Source organism: Leishmania braziliensis, chromosome 28 (assembly GCF_000002845.2).
Source record: "Leishmania braziliensis MHOM/BR/75/M2904 complete genome, chromosome 28".
In the NCBI taxonomy this organism is placed as follows: Eukaryota; Euglenozoa; class Kinetoplastea; order Trypanosomatida; family Trypanosomatidae; genus Leishmania; species Leishmania braziliensis.
This window is the reverse complement of record NC_009320.2, coordinates 259,766-274,798: the sequence shown is the minus strand read 5'-3', so window position 1 is coordinate 274,798 and position 15,033 is coordinate 259,766. Positions and strand designations below refer to the sequence as shown.

The 15,033-nt window shown below is 55.6% G+C and overlaps 6 protein-coding genes across 6 annotated transcripts; all 6 read left to right on the top strand.

The window, feature by feature from the left end:
* Positions 1-1,694: 1,694 nt before the first annotated feature.
* On the top strand, positions 1,695-2,867 carry LBRM_28_0770 (conserved hypothetical protein; the record flags this gene model as incomplete). Its single annotated transcript, XM_001566059.1, has 1 exon — positions 1,695-2,867. The coding sequence occupies one exon, from the start codon at positions 1,695-1,697 to the stop codon at positions 2,865-2,867; it is 1,173 nt and encodes a 390-aa protein (XP_001566109.1).
* A 1,361-nt stretch (positions 2,868-4,228) lies between these two features.
* Positions 4,229-4,786, top strand: LBRM_28_0760 (conserved hypothetical protein; the record flags this gene model as incomplete). The annotated part of the gene is made up of 1 exon (XM_001566058.1): positions 4,229-4,786. The coding sequence occupies one exon, from the start codon at positions 4,229-4,231 to the stop codon at positions 4,784-4,786; it is 558 nt and encodes a 185-aa protein (XP_001566108.1).
* Positions 4,787-5,885: 1,099 nt separating this feature from the next.
* Positions 5,886-7,541, top strand: LBRM_28_0750 (conserved hypothetical protein; the record flags this gene model as incomplete). Its single annotated transcript, XM_001566057.2, has 1 exon — positions 5,886-7,541. One exon carries the CDS (start codon positions 5,886-5,888, stop codon positions 7,539-7,541), a length of 1,656 nt encoding a protein of 551 aa, XP_001566107.2.
* A 1,451-nt stretch (positions 7,542-8,992) lies between these two features.
* LBRM_28_0740 (conserved hypothetical protein) lies at positions 8,993-10,750 on the top strand (the record flags this gene model as incomplete). Its single annotated transcript, XM_001566056.1, has 1 exon — positions 8,993-10,750. One exon carries the CDS (start codon positions 8,993-8,995, stop codon positions 10,748-10,750), a length of 1,758 nt encoding a protein of 585 aa, XP_001566106.1.
* A 1,139-nt stretch (positions 10,751-11,889) lies between these two features.
* Positions 11,890-12,636, top strand: LBRM_28_0730 (conserved hypothetical protein; the record flags this gene model as incomplete). The annotated part of the gene is made up of 1 exon (XM_001566055.2): positions 11,890-12,636. The coding sequence occupies one exon, from the start codon at positions 11,890-11,892 to the stop codon at positions 12,634-12,636; it is 747 nt and encodes a 248-aa protein (XP_001566105.2).
* Positions 12,637-13,963: 1,327 nt separating this feature from the next.
* Positions 13,964-14,536, top strand: LBRM_28_0720 (conserved hypothetical protein; the record flags this gene model as incomplete). Its single annotated transcript, XM_001566054.2, has 1 exon — positions 13,964-14,536. The coding sequence occupies one exon, from the start codon at positions 13,964-13,966 to the stop codon at positions 14,534-14,536; it is 573 nt and encodes a 190-aa protein (XP_001566104.2).
* Between the last annotated feature and the right edge of the window lie 497 nt (positions 14,537-15,033).

Sequence of the window (15,033 nt, the reverse complement as noted above, 5' to 3'; positions counted from 1 at the left end):
GCGGAAAGGAACGGAGAGAGAAATCAGGAAAGAAGCAGAGTTGGAGGAGAGGACTTGCCCAAAGACGGAAGAGGTGGAGTCCAGCCTTAAAGGACGACGATCATTTGATATTGCCGAGGAGGTGCGAGTATTTTGCTTATCGTTACAACCAGCGCTAGCCGTGGCCACCATCCAGGCCCTTATGAGCCTTACTTGGACTCTTGCCCTTATCGTCTTTGAATACCCTCTTAGTGCGGACAAGTATTTCAAGAAGGAATCACAAGGAAAACGTGGTAAGTTTGAAGAGCTAGGCAAGTAGCGGGTGTATGATAGCACTGGTGTAGGAGGGGCTCTGCTCAGGAAGAGGCGTTGCCTACCTGTCTGTGGCACTCGCTAAACTGCTGTTGCTGCTTGTTCCGTGAGGGCTTCATTCGTTTTGCGCACTTTCTTTTCTTCTCTTTCCCTTTTACCCTGATGGGGGGCGGGGGGACCCCCTCAGCGTGTTAGCAGGGCTCAGCACCCACATACACACCCTCTCTCTCTCTGTGTGGAAGCCAGGCAGCCCCCTATTCCTGGCAATGCTGAACCACTTCTCGTAGTGACAGGGTGGGGCACCCACGGCGTAGAGAAGCCTGAGCGATTCATTGCTACTGATGCCGGCGGCCAGGTCCTGGATGGCGCTGCGTCGGGGATACCTGCGACACTGAACGCGCTTGTGCCAACCCTATGACAGGCATAGTGTCAAGGTGACTCGAACGTATCCCGCCCTGCCCTCGCTGCCCACTGGTGTGGGGAGCCTGCGCCACCCCGAAGGATGCACCAGGTAGCGACCAGGATAATGGGAGTGTCTATGGGGCGACCTGCGGGGGGGGGGAGCTGGTGGGTAGAGGTTGAGTCGGAGGCCCTGTCCAGGTGGCTGAGGAAGCACTACTGATGCGTGCTTGTCCCAGGTTGCTACCAGGTGGTGGTCCTGTGACGAGGCCATGAGAATGACGCTCAGCTCATGTTGTATGGCAGGGAGCTGGCACGTTGGAATAAAGTATATGCGAAGTACTTCTTGGATGTGAATGTATACGTTTGCGCGTGCAACTGTACGTGTTGTGGAAGGCATCTGCCCTCGTTTGTGGAAGAAAGCAAGGCGCTCTTCATGAGAGTATCGAGGTGATGTAACCGTCGTATTTTTCGTATATCTGTGTGTGATTGCACACTGGGTGGAGAGCAGCCTAAAGGCTGATAGGAACATCTTTCTTACCGAAACAGTAGAGGCTCACCGCATGCCCTTAGCTCGCCTGACTGTATGCCTGGCATCAGTGCACATCCATGGAGCTCGTTTCCTACAAAGTACCCACCTCGCGCTGTCAGTCACCTACGCCTTTTACTGTGCACGATGCACCTCGCTCTTTCCCCTCTCTCCTCGTAATCACTCACACTCATCCACGCTCTGTGCCCACCTTGTTCTTCCACTTTCCATACTTCCTCCTTACGAACGTAACACATTCATACCCGAGAAGGAAGGAGCAGCAAGAAAAAAGCCCGAGTCACTTGTTTGCACGTAGACGCACGTGTTGTAGAATTAAAAAGAATACCACCACTTTGCCATGCAGCATTCCCGCCTCGGTTGTAATGCCAATGGGGCGCTTGCCTACTCGCAGCGCAGCATCGACAGCGTTCCGGTTGACGAGGACGCTCTCGCAGAGTTTTTGAGGTCACGTGGCATGGAGGGGTTTGCATCCAGCGCGTACTGGGGTGCCACGGGTGCGGTGCCGCCTCGTGCTCCAGATGACGCTGTGTCCAAGCAGCCATATCCCTTTCAAGCAGAGATCAACCGCAAGCTGGTGCCCTTCCCGAAGGACCAGACAAGCTACCCTCGCACGCTAGACTACACGAATGTGGGGCTTCACTTAATTCGAGACGACGGTAACAGCAACACGGGAGGTCTCAACGCGTCGCAGCTGCAGAAGCTACGAGAAGGCAGCGGTGACCTTGGCCCACAAGGGCAGGGCAGTGCCGGCTCTCGGAAGCCACGGTTCCTCACGCTGCAAACCACCAATCAGGCTATCCCTCGCGCCTTCGACAATGGTGTGCTAGACGCGCTCCGCGCAGGACAGGCCAAAGAGGACGCCCTCAAGAGAGAGCTGGACAATCTGGAGGCGACGCCATACACCGGCGGCGCTGCACCGGATGTTTTCCGCCTCACCTCAGACGACTACTGTGATTTTGGAAAGATGGATCCGTCCGCGTACCAGCAGAAGGACTGGAAGGAGAGCGAGGATGGCGTGGGCGTCTACAAGAGCCGCTACAACAACGTCGAGCGCGAGGGGCCTCGGCGCCGTGAGCACACGTTTCAGACCCTTCAGCGTGGCCGCACCGTTGACCGTATGCTGCTACGTAGCACCCTAGAAGACAGTCGCAAGCAAGCCCTGCCGCAAGGCTACGAGCCCTACTCAGCAAAGGAATGGATGAGCACGACCCACCGCGAACATGCAGCGTATGACATTGCAGAGGCGAGCCACATGAACAGCCGAAACGCCACAGTACCGCTGCGCAACACACACTACGCCCTCTCTCAAGCACACGAAATGGCTCTCACGCAACGTGACGCTCGCTTTAAGGGGCGCCACGATGGGAAGTGGGCAACCACCTACTCCTCCGCGTACCCGGATCGCTCGTCCGAGGCGGATGTGTGCCATAAGCACGGCGCCAAGGCTGTCTTCGACATCCACGACGGCATCTACACCATCAATCCCGAGTACCACCACCCACGTGAGGACGTGCGCACAGGTGAGACCTACACACCAGCGGAAATGGTACCTGGGCAGTACACCACCATGTACACCGAACCACTACAGGCTCCGAATAGCGTCATTGGCAGCAGTCGCCGCTGCTGAGAGGAGGCATGGCCGAGGACGAGCAGAGCGGTGACCAGTGCAATACTTCGGGGGGAAACGACCTCAACACCTACAGCTTCTTGCTTTTCAGAGTCTGGTTGCTCAGACGATGGCTTTCATGCTTTGGGTATCTTCGTCTGTGTGTTACAGAACTCTTGGCACGCACCTCGCAAGCGTTTTATTAGGTTCCTACTCTCTTTTTTTGCCTCTCGTCTCTATCCTCCCTTCTTCTCTGCCGTTTTCTCTGCTCTGATGCACGACACCCACGCTCACATGTTTCTATGCGCATCTGAGTGAGTCCTTTTCGTCTCTCCCTTCTTTGTGCGTGTGTGTGTGTGTGTGTGTGTGTGCGTGCATGCGATGATGATGCTGTAGATGTACGCTTTGCTTGTGTTCACCTTTTTTCGGGTTGTTGTTGTCACGTCTTTGTGTCTCCGCCCACACTGCCGTGGCGAGAGGGGAAAAGGGAAGAGAGTGAGCCGGTGAGGTGGGAGGATTAAAAGGTTGAGAGAGAGAGAGAGCGTTTTTGTTGCCAGGCTTGCCGATTTCTCTGTCTTGCGGTGCTCTTCGATTCTGCCTGCATCCTCTCCCTCCTTCTTTTCCTCTTCATCCTTGCGGAGAGCTCCTCTCTTGACATGCACGCATATGTATACTAGCACTTTCCCCCCTTGATTTCTTTGGACGAGGAATGTATGCTCTGAAACGACCTAGAGCGAAGCCCCAAAGCAAACGCTTAGCGTTTCATTGGTAGCGCCAACCATAAACGCTGTGTGTGATCTGGGAGAACTGCATCAGATACACCAGAAGGCTGTTGTTGGCTTTTTCGCCGTAAACGACCGGAGTGCCTGGGCAAAGGCTAGTCTCTCTCCTTGAAAGCTGCACGCGTACACCCCGGCACCGTATCGCTGTCACTGCTCGTTTTTCCGTCTCAACCACAGTTGCGTCGCGGCTTCCTTACGTGTATGGTTAGCCGGTTCTTCCTCTTGTCTGTTTCTCGTCCTTGTATGATTACAACTCACCTCACTTGTTCCTCGTTCCCTCCTTTTCCTCCCTTTTTTTTTTTGTCTGCCTCTCTTCTGGAACTTGCCCTTTCTACGCGGTGGGGGTGGGTTGGCTTGGTTGGTTATCGATTGCGTCCCCGGTATGATGGTCCTCACGCATGTACGTATGTGTGTACTTGTGTGTGTGCGTGTGTGTGTGTCTTTTTCCATACCCACGCACCTACATTCAATCTGTATCCACGGAATTTGCTTCAAATGGTATCGCTGTGATTCTCCTCTGTTTTGTTTTCCTGCTTCGCGCTTTTCTTTTTGTGCCGGCGCTTCTGCACAACCAAAGAGGAAGGCAGAGAGAGAATATTTATGTTGCAGCGTACATCACTGCTCTGCCGCAAGGCGCTTCAGGCCTATCCGGTGCCGCCACGTGCGCGTAACTATGAGCGTCGCTGGAGTAGCTCTCGCACGAATCCCTACGGCCGCATGTTCTGGCGTACCGTCCTTAACGAGGATTTTGCTCGTCCATCATTTTGGGTCTCCGATTTCCGTCATAAGTACCTAGTTAAGCACGGAATGGACTACCAAGGCCGTGTGCCTGCCTCACCGGCTCCAGGCACATATCAGGGCTTTAGCGATGTGCACAAGATTCTTGCCAATCATCCTAAGCCGCAACGAGAATCACGACATCTGCCGGTGATGCCCATGACGCCGCGTGTCGTGTTTGAGCACGCTCAAGAGAAGCGTATCGACTACGCGAAGAAGATGCATCACGACCGGCGCTTGGTTGAGCAGCTGCGCATACACGAATTCTGGGGCTGGTACATGAAACTGCAGCGAGTGCGCGGACGCTGGTGTAAGGAGCATGGAGTGTCAAGTCGTGGCGTGTACGGGCCAGCTGTAGACGCAGCGGAGCTCTGGGGATAGAGTCGCTGGTGGATGCGGTGATATTGGGCGGGCTGTGTTGTACTTTTAATTTATTAAATTCCACGTGCCTGGCATGGATCCCGAGGTGCTAGGGTATATGCCTGTGGTGTGCATGGGGCAGGGCTACCGCGCCTGGCGATTGCTGTTGTTGCGAGTGAGTCACAGAGTGTGAGCACAGTGGTGTGGGAATGCATGCGCATTCCGTCGTCTGCAGCGGCGCACGAGTGCATTGCTTTCCGTTGCCGTTTCGTTGATCTCTTTCCGCCTTCTTTGTCGTATCCCTCCCTTTCTCTTTCCCAAGTGCAGGCGAAGGAGGTGCACCAATGCACCCAAGAGGCACGCAAGTGGGCTTGTCGAAGCAGCAGAAGGAAAGGGCGCCTATCGCATTTTTCTTAGGCTTGTGCAGCGGAGCAGCGCTTTACATTTATCTCTCTCTCTATCTCTCTCTATCTGTATACATCTATACCTGTGTGCGTGATGCTGCTGCTGCACTGTTTGTTTCGTTGTCTTCTCGCTCGTGCTCTGCAAATGGACGGGCAAATGGCGGTGGCCTTGCTGTTACTCTGTAGCATGTTGGCGCTGTTTCACCTCTTCTGAAGCGTGAGGCTTCTGCCTGTGTGTGGGACTCTTCTCTTCACAGCACTTGTTGCCGTGGGGGAGTGACAGAGAGACACAGGGATAGTGCAGGATGCTGCATGCACAGTTGCCAAAAGCGATGCCCCTCCTTCGCACGTACGTGCTTCTTTTTCTTCTCTCTGTTCCACGCCACATTATTCCCGGTCCTTTGCTTTCCTTCTATTTTCACCCAAACACATGCCTGCACACTCACTTAGCCACGTGAGGCTTGACTTGGTTGCCTCGTTCCACTCTCACCTCTTTCCTCGCTCCCACACCACCACTCTTATACCCGTGCACGCTCACCAACGCAATCCTGTATAAGAGGAGTCGCGCACACTCTGAGAGAAGGGGTGTTAGGATAGATCATCGTGCTCTGCTGTTTTAGTCTCTGTCTCAGTCGTTGTGCTGCTTATTGCCCCCCATCTCTTTTCGTCGCATATTCCTCTCTCTTTCGCTGTAGCTTATTCCTTCATTATTGCCCATGACAAGGGGAGAGAGGAGTGGTAAGAAGCGGCTGCGCAAGGAGGCTAGCGACAACATCGTCGAGGATCTAGACCTCGACGTTGGAGACGCTAGCGCGTACGTGGACGACGACGATGTCGCACACAACCGCCGCGGCCGCAAGGCCACTCGCCGGGACGGTGTAGAGGAGGAGATGTTCGCCGTCTTGCCCTCGGACGCGCACCGCCTCGACGGCTATGACGATGACGAGCACGGAGGCTTCCAGGAGGAGGAAGAGTTAGCGGTGGTGACGGAGAAGGGTTTGCGTAAGAAGACAGCTGAGGAAGACTTCGATATAGCCGGCGTGTCGGTCGCACAAATGTCTTCGCGGCGTGATGCTGTGGCCAAAAGGGGTGCACTGGACGCGCTTGATGCCGTGCCGGTGATCGAGGCCGTGGAGCGCGACTTTGCCGCCCTCACCACTGCAGAGCGGCTGGTCATCCTCAAGAAGGAGTCACCGGAGCTGCTGAAGCTGCTGGCGGACCTCAAGACGTACATGGCCGAGGTCAAGACGCTCGCCCAGCCGCTTCACGAGCTCCTCTACGAGCGTAAGGTATCCGCCTCCGATAAAAATCTTGTCTCTTTCTTAGAAACTAAGGTTCAGCTCATGCTTAGCTACTGCATGCACGTAACCTTCTACCTCCTCCTCAAGTCTGAAGGCCGCAGGGTAGCCGGCCACCCCGTGATTGACCACCTTGTAGAGATCCGCGTGTATCTTGAAAAGATGTGGCCGCTGGAGGAGAAGCTGCAGTACTCGCTGAACCGCCTCCTCAGCGGCAGGTCTACAGCAGCTGCACACCTAAGCGAGCTTCGTCCCCTGCAGTCCGGCGAGGGCGGTGCTTTTGCGTCCCCTCGCTTCATGCTGAACACAGAGGCCCGCGAGCGCCGGCAGCAGCTGCGTCACATGAAGGAGGCTGAGGAGCTGGAACGGGAAGAGGAGGCTACCATGACACGTTTGCGCACCAAGAAGGCGTCTGCGCTCAACAAAAGCAACACCGCCAGCTCCGCGATAGACCCCATGAGCTACCAGGAGGACGAGGACCAATTCTTTTCTCGCATTACGGGCGGCGCCGGCGAGGACGATGAGGAGGGTCTCTCTCTCATGGAAGTTCTGCGCCGCCGCCAGAAGAAGACTGGGGACGTGCTGAGCCGCCAGCGCACATCGAGCCGGCAATCAAAGGCGGCTGCAATCGACTCCGACGGCGGAGATGAAGAGAACGCTTTTGATGAGATGGGCGACGTTGACAGAGATGAGGATGACATGGACCTCGGAGGTGCAGGCGATGGCGATGACGGTGACGATGAGAACTACGAGGCGGTGTGGGAGGCGGAGCGTGCCCGTCAGGCCGCCGAGTTGTCTCGCAAGGCTGCCTCAGTCGTGGCAGCCTCGGAACGCCGTCCTGCGCAGGAGGAGGTGGAGCGTCGCAAGGTTGGCAAGAAGATCGAGTCGCACCGTGGCCTCACCAGGGCCCGCCCGAAAGACCGGAAGAACCCACGCGTCGCCCAGCGCCGCAAGTACGAGCGTGGTATGCAGGTGCAGAAGTCCCAGTCGCGCAGCTTCCAACCGAAGCCTGAGGGTGAGTTCGTCGGCGTGCGGAACATGCGGCCAGGCGTGGTGCGCGGTACCAAGTTGTAATGCGCTTCGTTCTATGTGTTGCAACGGTGGCTGCGGTTCTGCTTTGCCAATATGCTTGCCCACACCCACTACGTGCGGTGCGCCCTAGAGGGCCCGGCGAGGGTTTCATTCACCCGTCTCTCCATTTCTCTGTGCTTGTTTTCTTCAGCCCACTGTTTGACTTCGCGATTAACATTCGGCTTAAGTTCTAAGGCATTTGATGCCGCTTTCCTTCCCTGTTTTCTTTAGTCGCTCGTGGGCGTCTTTGAGCTTCCTTCTTTTGTTGAGAATGTCAGTTGTGGGCGCGCGCGTTGGTGCGCACTCGCACACCCCACAAAGGAGCGTGTGTGTGTGTGTGTGTGTGGGTGGGTGGGTGTAGGGATGGAGGGGTAGTGAGGTGGAAGGTGCTCTCTGTACTTCTGCCTCCTGCACTTTATGCCTTGCATGGGCCCCCGTGCGGTTCTCTTTTGCTTTTAAAAGGTGAGGGATGCCTGTGTGGGTGTGTGCGTTGTGATGGGCGCATGCGTGCGTGTAGGTGAATGACTGACTGAATGTGCCGACTATAACGATGCGAAAAGAAACATGAAGAGGTCATTCCAACGGCCGTTGAGCGTGCACATGGTGTGGATTACTAGTGCAGCCGACTACCTCAGGGTGGAATCGTATTGAGTGTGTATGAGGGGGGGGGGTGGAGACAGGGAGAGCGGGGATGCACAACGATTGCAACCACGTTCGCACGTCTATGTGGATGTGTACTTTGCTTCGTCTCATTCTCCCGAATTCACTGCGGAGACGAGGAGCGCGACTCATATGGGGGAGGTTACATGTCTGCACTAGTGACCCAGCCCCATCTCTCGTGTTCTCCTTGGCTACACAGCTACTGGTGTTTCTGCTCCGACTGCAACGCCAGGCTTCCTGATTACACCCGCTTCCTCAACTCATAATGCGGACGGCCGGAAAGGAAATGCAGGATATACCGCCGCGTGCCCCAATGGTACGGCGTGGACTGCCCCGCCGCCTCCCTCTGTTCTCCATTCTCTCCACTCGTCCATCTTCGCCATTCCACCACCCATTTCCCCTTTACTTCTGTCCCCATGTTGCGAAACCCTTCGCATCCTCACTCGCCGTCACCTGGTAAACCAACTTATGTGCGGCATCTCATTTTCTTATTTGTTTTTTTTTTTTCGTCTTTTGTGTCTTCCATGCGCACTTGTCGGTGTGCGTGACGGGGGTGGAGGCGGGGCACACACTGTCAGGCTGCACAGAGAAGAAAGGCATCGGGGCACGTCATACCGAGGGGTCGCGCCATCGAAACGGAGACACACCCACCCACCCACACACACACGTTCAAAACCACGACAACGACGATCGCTGTCGTGAAGCGAGGACACCGGCACTCCGCCCTTCTCCACGCGCGTACACACACACACACCCACGGACCCAGACAGACAGACCCGCGTGAGAGACGAACAATGACTACAATGACGAGTGAGCTGGAGCGAGCCCAAGTGATCCTTGCAAGAGAGCGGCGGAGCATCGGACTCGTCCACCGGCCTATTCGCACCACCCTACTGTTTCTCTCCTACAGTATCCGAGGTGTGGTACACTACACAGAGGCGGCTCTAAGTAAGCGGTTCTTTAATACCGCCTTTTTGCCGCTGATGGTGATCTTGTTCCTGATATCGTACTATGTGGCGCCTTCCCCTGCCGCCGCGGTGTTCTCGGCGTTTGATTTGAACCGGGACGGCCAGGTGACTGCGGCCGAGGTGAACTCGTATTACACCACAGTTCTGAAGCGGCGCGGAGGTGGAGACACTGCCGCCATTGCTGCTCAGATCGTCGGTAACCGCGAGGCCATAAGCATAGATCAGTTCAGTGAATGGTGGCAGTCCCCCACCACCGACGCGCAGCGGTACTGCGCCGGCGTTGCGAACGGCTGGTGGCGCGAGGTAGAGTACTGGCTGGCCGATGCACTCTACTGGGTGGTGCTTGGCGTGTTGTCGTCGATCGGCCTCGGCACCGGCATGCACTCTGGACTCCTTTTCCTCTTTCCTCACATTTACCGCACGTGTGCGGCGGTGCAGCGCTGCGGGAATGCGAACTTCTGGACGTACCCCACCAACTTCTTCTACGGCCCGCGCGAACGTCTATTCGTGTGCATTACCCCGGAGAGTGAGCCAGAGCTCGCTGCGAGCCGGATGTCGCTGGCACAGTACCTGGTCAAGGTGGTGCCAGCGTGCATGCTGTGGGGTGCCGGGACCGCTATGGGTGAGGTGCCGCCGTACGTGCTGAGCTACGCTGCTGCGTTGCAGGGTCGCCACGAGGACGATCTGCAGGAGTCTGCCGCTCCGTATGGCATAATGTCCCTCGCGACGAACTGGACGCTGCAGAAGGTGCGCCGTTACGGCTTCTGGGCCATCCTGCTGCTGGCTGCGTGGCCTAATATGGCGTATGACCTCTGTGGCATGGCGTGCGGGCAGTTTCTGATGCCCTTCTCCACCTTCTTCTCTGCCACTTTGATTGGCAAGGCAGTGATCAAGGTCAACTTACAGGCGATCTTTTTCATTATTCTCTTTTCCGGCGATGTGATTGAGCGCATCATGCAAAGCGTCGGCAGCAATGCTGCGGCACTGCTGCCTGCCTTCTTTCACGTCGAAGCAGCGATGAAGAAGGCCCTCTACGCAGTTGTGCGGGCACGTGAGAGCATCGCCAAGCGCGCCAAAGACGGCGACGCGTTTTCGACAGCGCCAGAGGCGGCAGGGTCGGAGTCATTTCTTGTGCAAGCTATGCACTGGTTCGTGGTGGGCAGCGTGGTGTGGTTCGCTAAGTCGATTGTCGAGTCCTTCGCACGCTCAGAGCAGGAGCGCCGTGATGAAGACACAATCTTGGAGTTAGAGCTCGCGTTACGGCACCGATACCAGAATCCGGCCCCAGTGACAACATTGGAGTTCAAGCAACTGCTTGCAGCGGCACAGTTCGATGCTCAAAGCAGTGAGGGGGGCATTATGTACGCCGCGATGCACTACACGCGACTTCTTCTGGCAATCGCAGCTGGGCTAATTGCGTGGGGGCTGTACAATCATCGAGGCAGGGCATCTTCGCTCGGCTTCACACTTTTGCTGCACCGCTACCTCGACCATCAACTCTCGGCAAACGCGGCAGCCCGTACGGGCATGCGCCAGGTGCTGCGCGTGGCCCTGCTGGCAGCGGTGCTGTACGTTCACATGTAAAAGTGGTGGTAATGATGGAGCGTCTCACTGGAAAAGGCAAAGAGCGTATGAGTTCACTACGCACAAGTGTCGGGGATTGATGCGCTACATTCACCTCCTCATTGCACAGCCGATGCGGAGAATCGGGTGTTTTCGAGGCAGTGCGACGCCTGGCAAGAGAGATCGCAACGGCGGTGGAGGGAGAGGGGAGCAGCGACGGGACGGATAAATGCGTGGATAATGTAGGTAGCCCTCCTGCTTTGTTCTTTTTCCCTGTGTTGTCACCCACTTGATCCCCTCAGCTCTCCCGCGGACTGCTCCCGATCGCTTCTCTCCACCCCTTCTCCTGTTTGACGCACTATGTCACGCTTAAGCCGTTCCCTTTGTTTACAATCACTGCACAAGTGATTTGCCATAGTGGCAGTGATTGCCAGGGTTGTGTCGACACGCGGAGGGTGGAATGCAGAATGCGATGTGCAACTTCCTCTCTCATCCTTGCATACATACATGTTTGCTAGCGTTTTTCGGCTCGCTTTTTCCCCATCGTCTCCATTGCGTTTTGGGGTTTTAGCTACCCAATTTTCGTATTTATTGTTTCGGACTGGGCAGAATAAAGTCAAGTGCCATACGATAGACGCCGGCGCCCAAGACAGGCGCTTACACTTCGCACGCACCACTGCTGCCCTTTCCATGAGGGGAGGGGGAATGTATGTGATGCCATTATCTTGGTTCGTAAGTAGGTTCAAGTGGTGGCCATATGCACGCTGGAACCCCACGTGCTGCGTGATACACGCTTGCTGTGGTGTGCGCCACTTCCGCGGACTCACTTCTCGTCGCAACGCGACACCTGCGACATACGGCTTCGCAGCGTCACTTTCTTTCGCATGGATGCTGCCTACTGGGGCTTTCATCTCGGATAATCCTTGCCCGGCCTCCTTTTTCCTCTACGTCTGATCTACTCTTTTCTATCCGAACCACCTGGGCTTCCTGTCATGCAAAGCGTCATTTACCCGCGCGTGATTCTCTCACTGTTCTCTTCACGGGATTGTAGGATCGCCTGTTTGAGCTGCCACCCCTGCGTCGCTAGCACCATCACCCCGTTTCTCTTCTCCTCTCTCTGTTCTACACTCGGGGTCTATTGATTCTGCTGCGGCGCATCCATGAATCCACACAATGTGCTCGAGTCACTTGCAAGGGAAAAGGGCGTCGGACTTACGCACCTCTCCGAGATCAGCAGCAAGTATTCTCGGTCGGCGAAAGTGGCGTGCTGCGGTGGGCTCATGACGCGCCTAGTGACGGAGAGCGCCGCCGATTCCACGGTGCTCCTGCGTGACGGCAGTGGCTCGTGTTACTGTGCCTTGCATGGAGACATCACGAACCGCTATCCCGATGTCTTGACCACCGACGCACTCCTTTTCTTTACGGACATCACGGTCCTAGTCGTCTCCTCCAAGGTGCCGCCGATGTTGATCGCGTGTTTGCAGAACCTCGCTGGTCTCTTGCTGCCTGATAAGGCAACGAGCACCGCTGCTGCTACGGCCTCGAGCGCCACGGCGGGAGGGACGCAGTCCACTCCGCCGCGCACCTTCCTTCCTCGTGGCGCCATGCCTCATAACGATGGCTTTGCTTGCTCAGACACGTGGCAGTTGGACCTTCTCACCGGTGTCCAAAGAGGATACGACAGCACGGGCATGTTCAGCGGCTCAGAGAGTGCTGGGGGAAGCTGCACTGAGCCGCACGCCTCTGCAGCCGCCGTCTCTCTGGCCCATCCCGCCCTTGTTGGAGAGCGTCGCGATAGTGCCCCGGCGGAAAAGAGAATATGCACCGAAAATACCGCTGCACCCGCAGCACTTGATGTGGATGACGAAGACGATGCAGAGTGCTTGGAGCTGGTGGATGAGATGTGAGGTCTGTATAGGAGCGGGATGGGGCGCATGGGTGTAAGGACGGCGAGAGAGGCAGAGATCGCTCTGCAGAAGTCTTTATCGACTTACCCAATCGCTGTCTCCGCTTCGTGCTTCTCCCTTCACCTACCACGGCCCCCCTCCCTGGAAACCGATGGTGCACACTCACATGTCGGCTGATTCATCCCCTCTTTTTCTCTCTCTCTCTCACTGCCTCTGTGTTGACGTTTGAGCTTCTTTTTCTTTCATCGGTGCAATAATGCGTGTGCGCCCCATTTGAGCCTCCTGTAGTTGTTGAGGTCATCGCTGCTGCTGGTGCTGCTGCAAGAAGAACACTGCAGATACACACAAAAAGGCGAATGCAGGTGTCCAACTTTTCTGCCACCGTATCCATGCGAAGTTGATGTAGGCACCGCAAGGATTCCCCCAACCCCCCCGTGCAAATGTGCGTAGTCTTTGCCGTCAAAGTGATCGTCGCTTTCTTTTGAAGCGCCTCCTCCATCTCCCCACTTTGCGCCTCCCCCAAGACACACTCACGTGCCGACGTTGTCGAACCTGCCAGCAGTTTTCTCTCGCCTTCTGTGCTATGCACCCAATCGAAGTTTGTCTAACGTTCTCGCTGTCACCCTCTTTTTGTTTCGCTTGCCTCTCTCCTCCAACCCTCTCTCTGCATGCATGTGTATGATACCGGGCTTCCCCCCACCCCCCACCCCCGCACCTCATGCCACTATCACCACCTCCTGTGTCATTTTGCACGTACTGCCTTCATCACTGCCCACCTCCCTTCCCTTGCATGCAGAGGATCTGCATCGAAGAGGCTTCCATACGGCCGGCTGCTTTGAACTCCACCACCCCTCTTTCCCAACGTGTCGCTCCCACTGAAGGCCGCCACTTCTCAATTGGCTGTGGCATTATCCGCGCCACGAACTCTCACTCTCTTTGGTGTGCGTTTCTCTTTCTGTCGCTCTCCACCACTGACCGGGTCTGGCGCACCTTCCACCCCCGCCTTCCCCCTTTTGCTCACGCACCATCGCCTTCTCCGACGCTATAGCGCTGCCGCGTGCGCCTCCATCGTGATTTTCCTTTCTTTTTTGCTTCCCTTTTTTCGTGTCACTCCGACGTTCCCTACGTAATCGCGCACAGTGGTGGGGTACCACGGCTCTCCTAACACCCGCTCATCTTCCTGCGCTGGTTGCGCTTTTCTTTAGTCTCCCCTTATCCCATTAACCACTGTTCAGACTCCCTGAGGGGCTTTGAGTTCTGCCGCAAGAACTCAAAGCTCTATATCCCCCCCCATTGTCGTTCTCGAATTCGCCTATCAGTGTAGGCGATGCCAGTCACCAACGGTAAGCGACCGCGCGAGGATTCTGGTGTGCCGGTGGATGAGGCGGCCACGCGCGACACGGCTCGGTGCGCTTTGGAGGCCAAAGACGCCGCCGCAACGCCGCTGGACCGTGTTGTTGTTCTCAACGTTGGTGGCACGAAGATAACTACGTTGCACTCTACGCTGTGTTCTTCCCCATCGTTACTGGCGCAGTGGGCGGAGGACAACTTCCAGGAGTTCCCGCGTGATTTGCAGGGTCACCCGTTCCTTGACCGCGACCCGGAGAACTTTGTGCACATTCTCAACTACCTGCGCGGCTACGGGCTGCCGAACAAGGCCGACGACCTCGTCGTCGTGGCCAAAAATGCAAAGCTGTATCAATTGGAATCCCTGAAACCCGAGATTGGTCTCCAACCCCAATCGAAGTGGCGCCTTACCCCCGCCCGGGAATCGCGACGATGGCTTGGATTCTCACCTTCGAATTCCTTGACTGTGGTGCAAAAACCCTTTTACCGGGCTTGTCCAACCATCGTCTTTCCGTTGAAAATGCGAACTGGTTTCCCTGGGTCGTTGCCTTAAAGAATTCCCCTGGGATGGGAATTTCCCTCAAAAAAAACGGGTGCCAGGAACCCCGGGGGTTTGGGCCCTTTTTCACGAGACCCCTCTTAAACGGGGGTCTTGTAAACCCCGAAAAAATATCTTCCCCTTGGATTTCCCCTACTGAGATGTCTTTGCCCCCTCCCCTTCCAAAAATGAAAACTTGTCCCTTCATATATCCCCCTGGTTTCTTTGTAAATATTCCCACTATTTTTTATCCATTCATTCTCTTCCCGTACCTTATTTTCCCCCCTTTTCTGGTTAATTTTCCATATTTTTTTCACCTCCAATTTGTCTGTTTTCTCTCCTTCCGTTTTTTCTTTGTTCTCGTAGTGTCACTCTCCTATTTTGTATTGATCCTCTTTTAATTTCATTAATTCTCTTTAACTCTTTTCNNTTTTTAAAAAAAAAAAAAAAAAAAAAAAAAAAAAAAAAAAAAAAAAAAAAAAAAAAAAAAAAAAAAAAAAAAAAAAAATTCC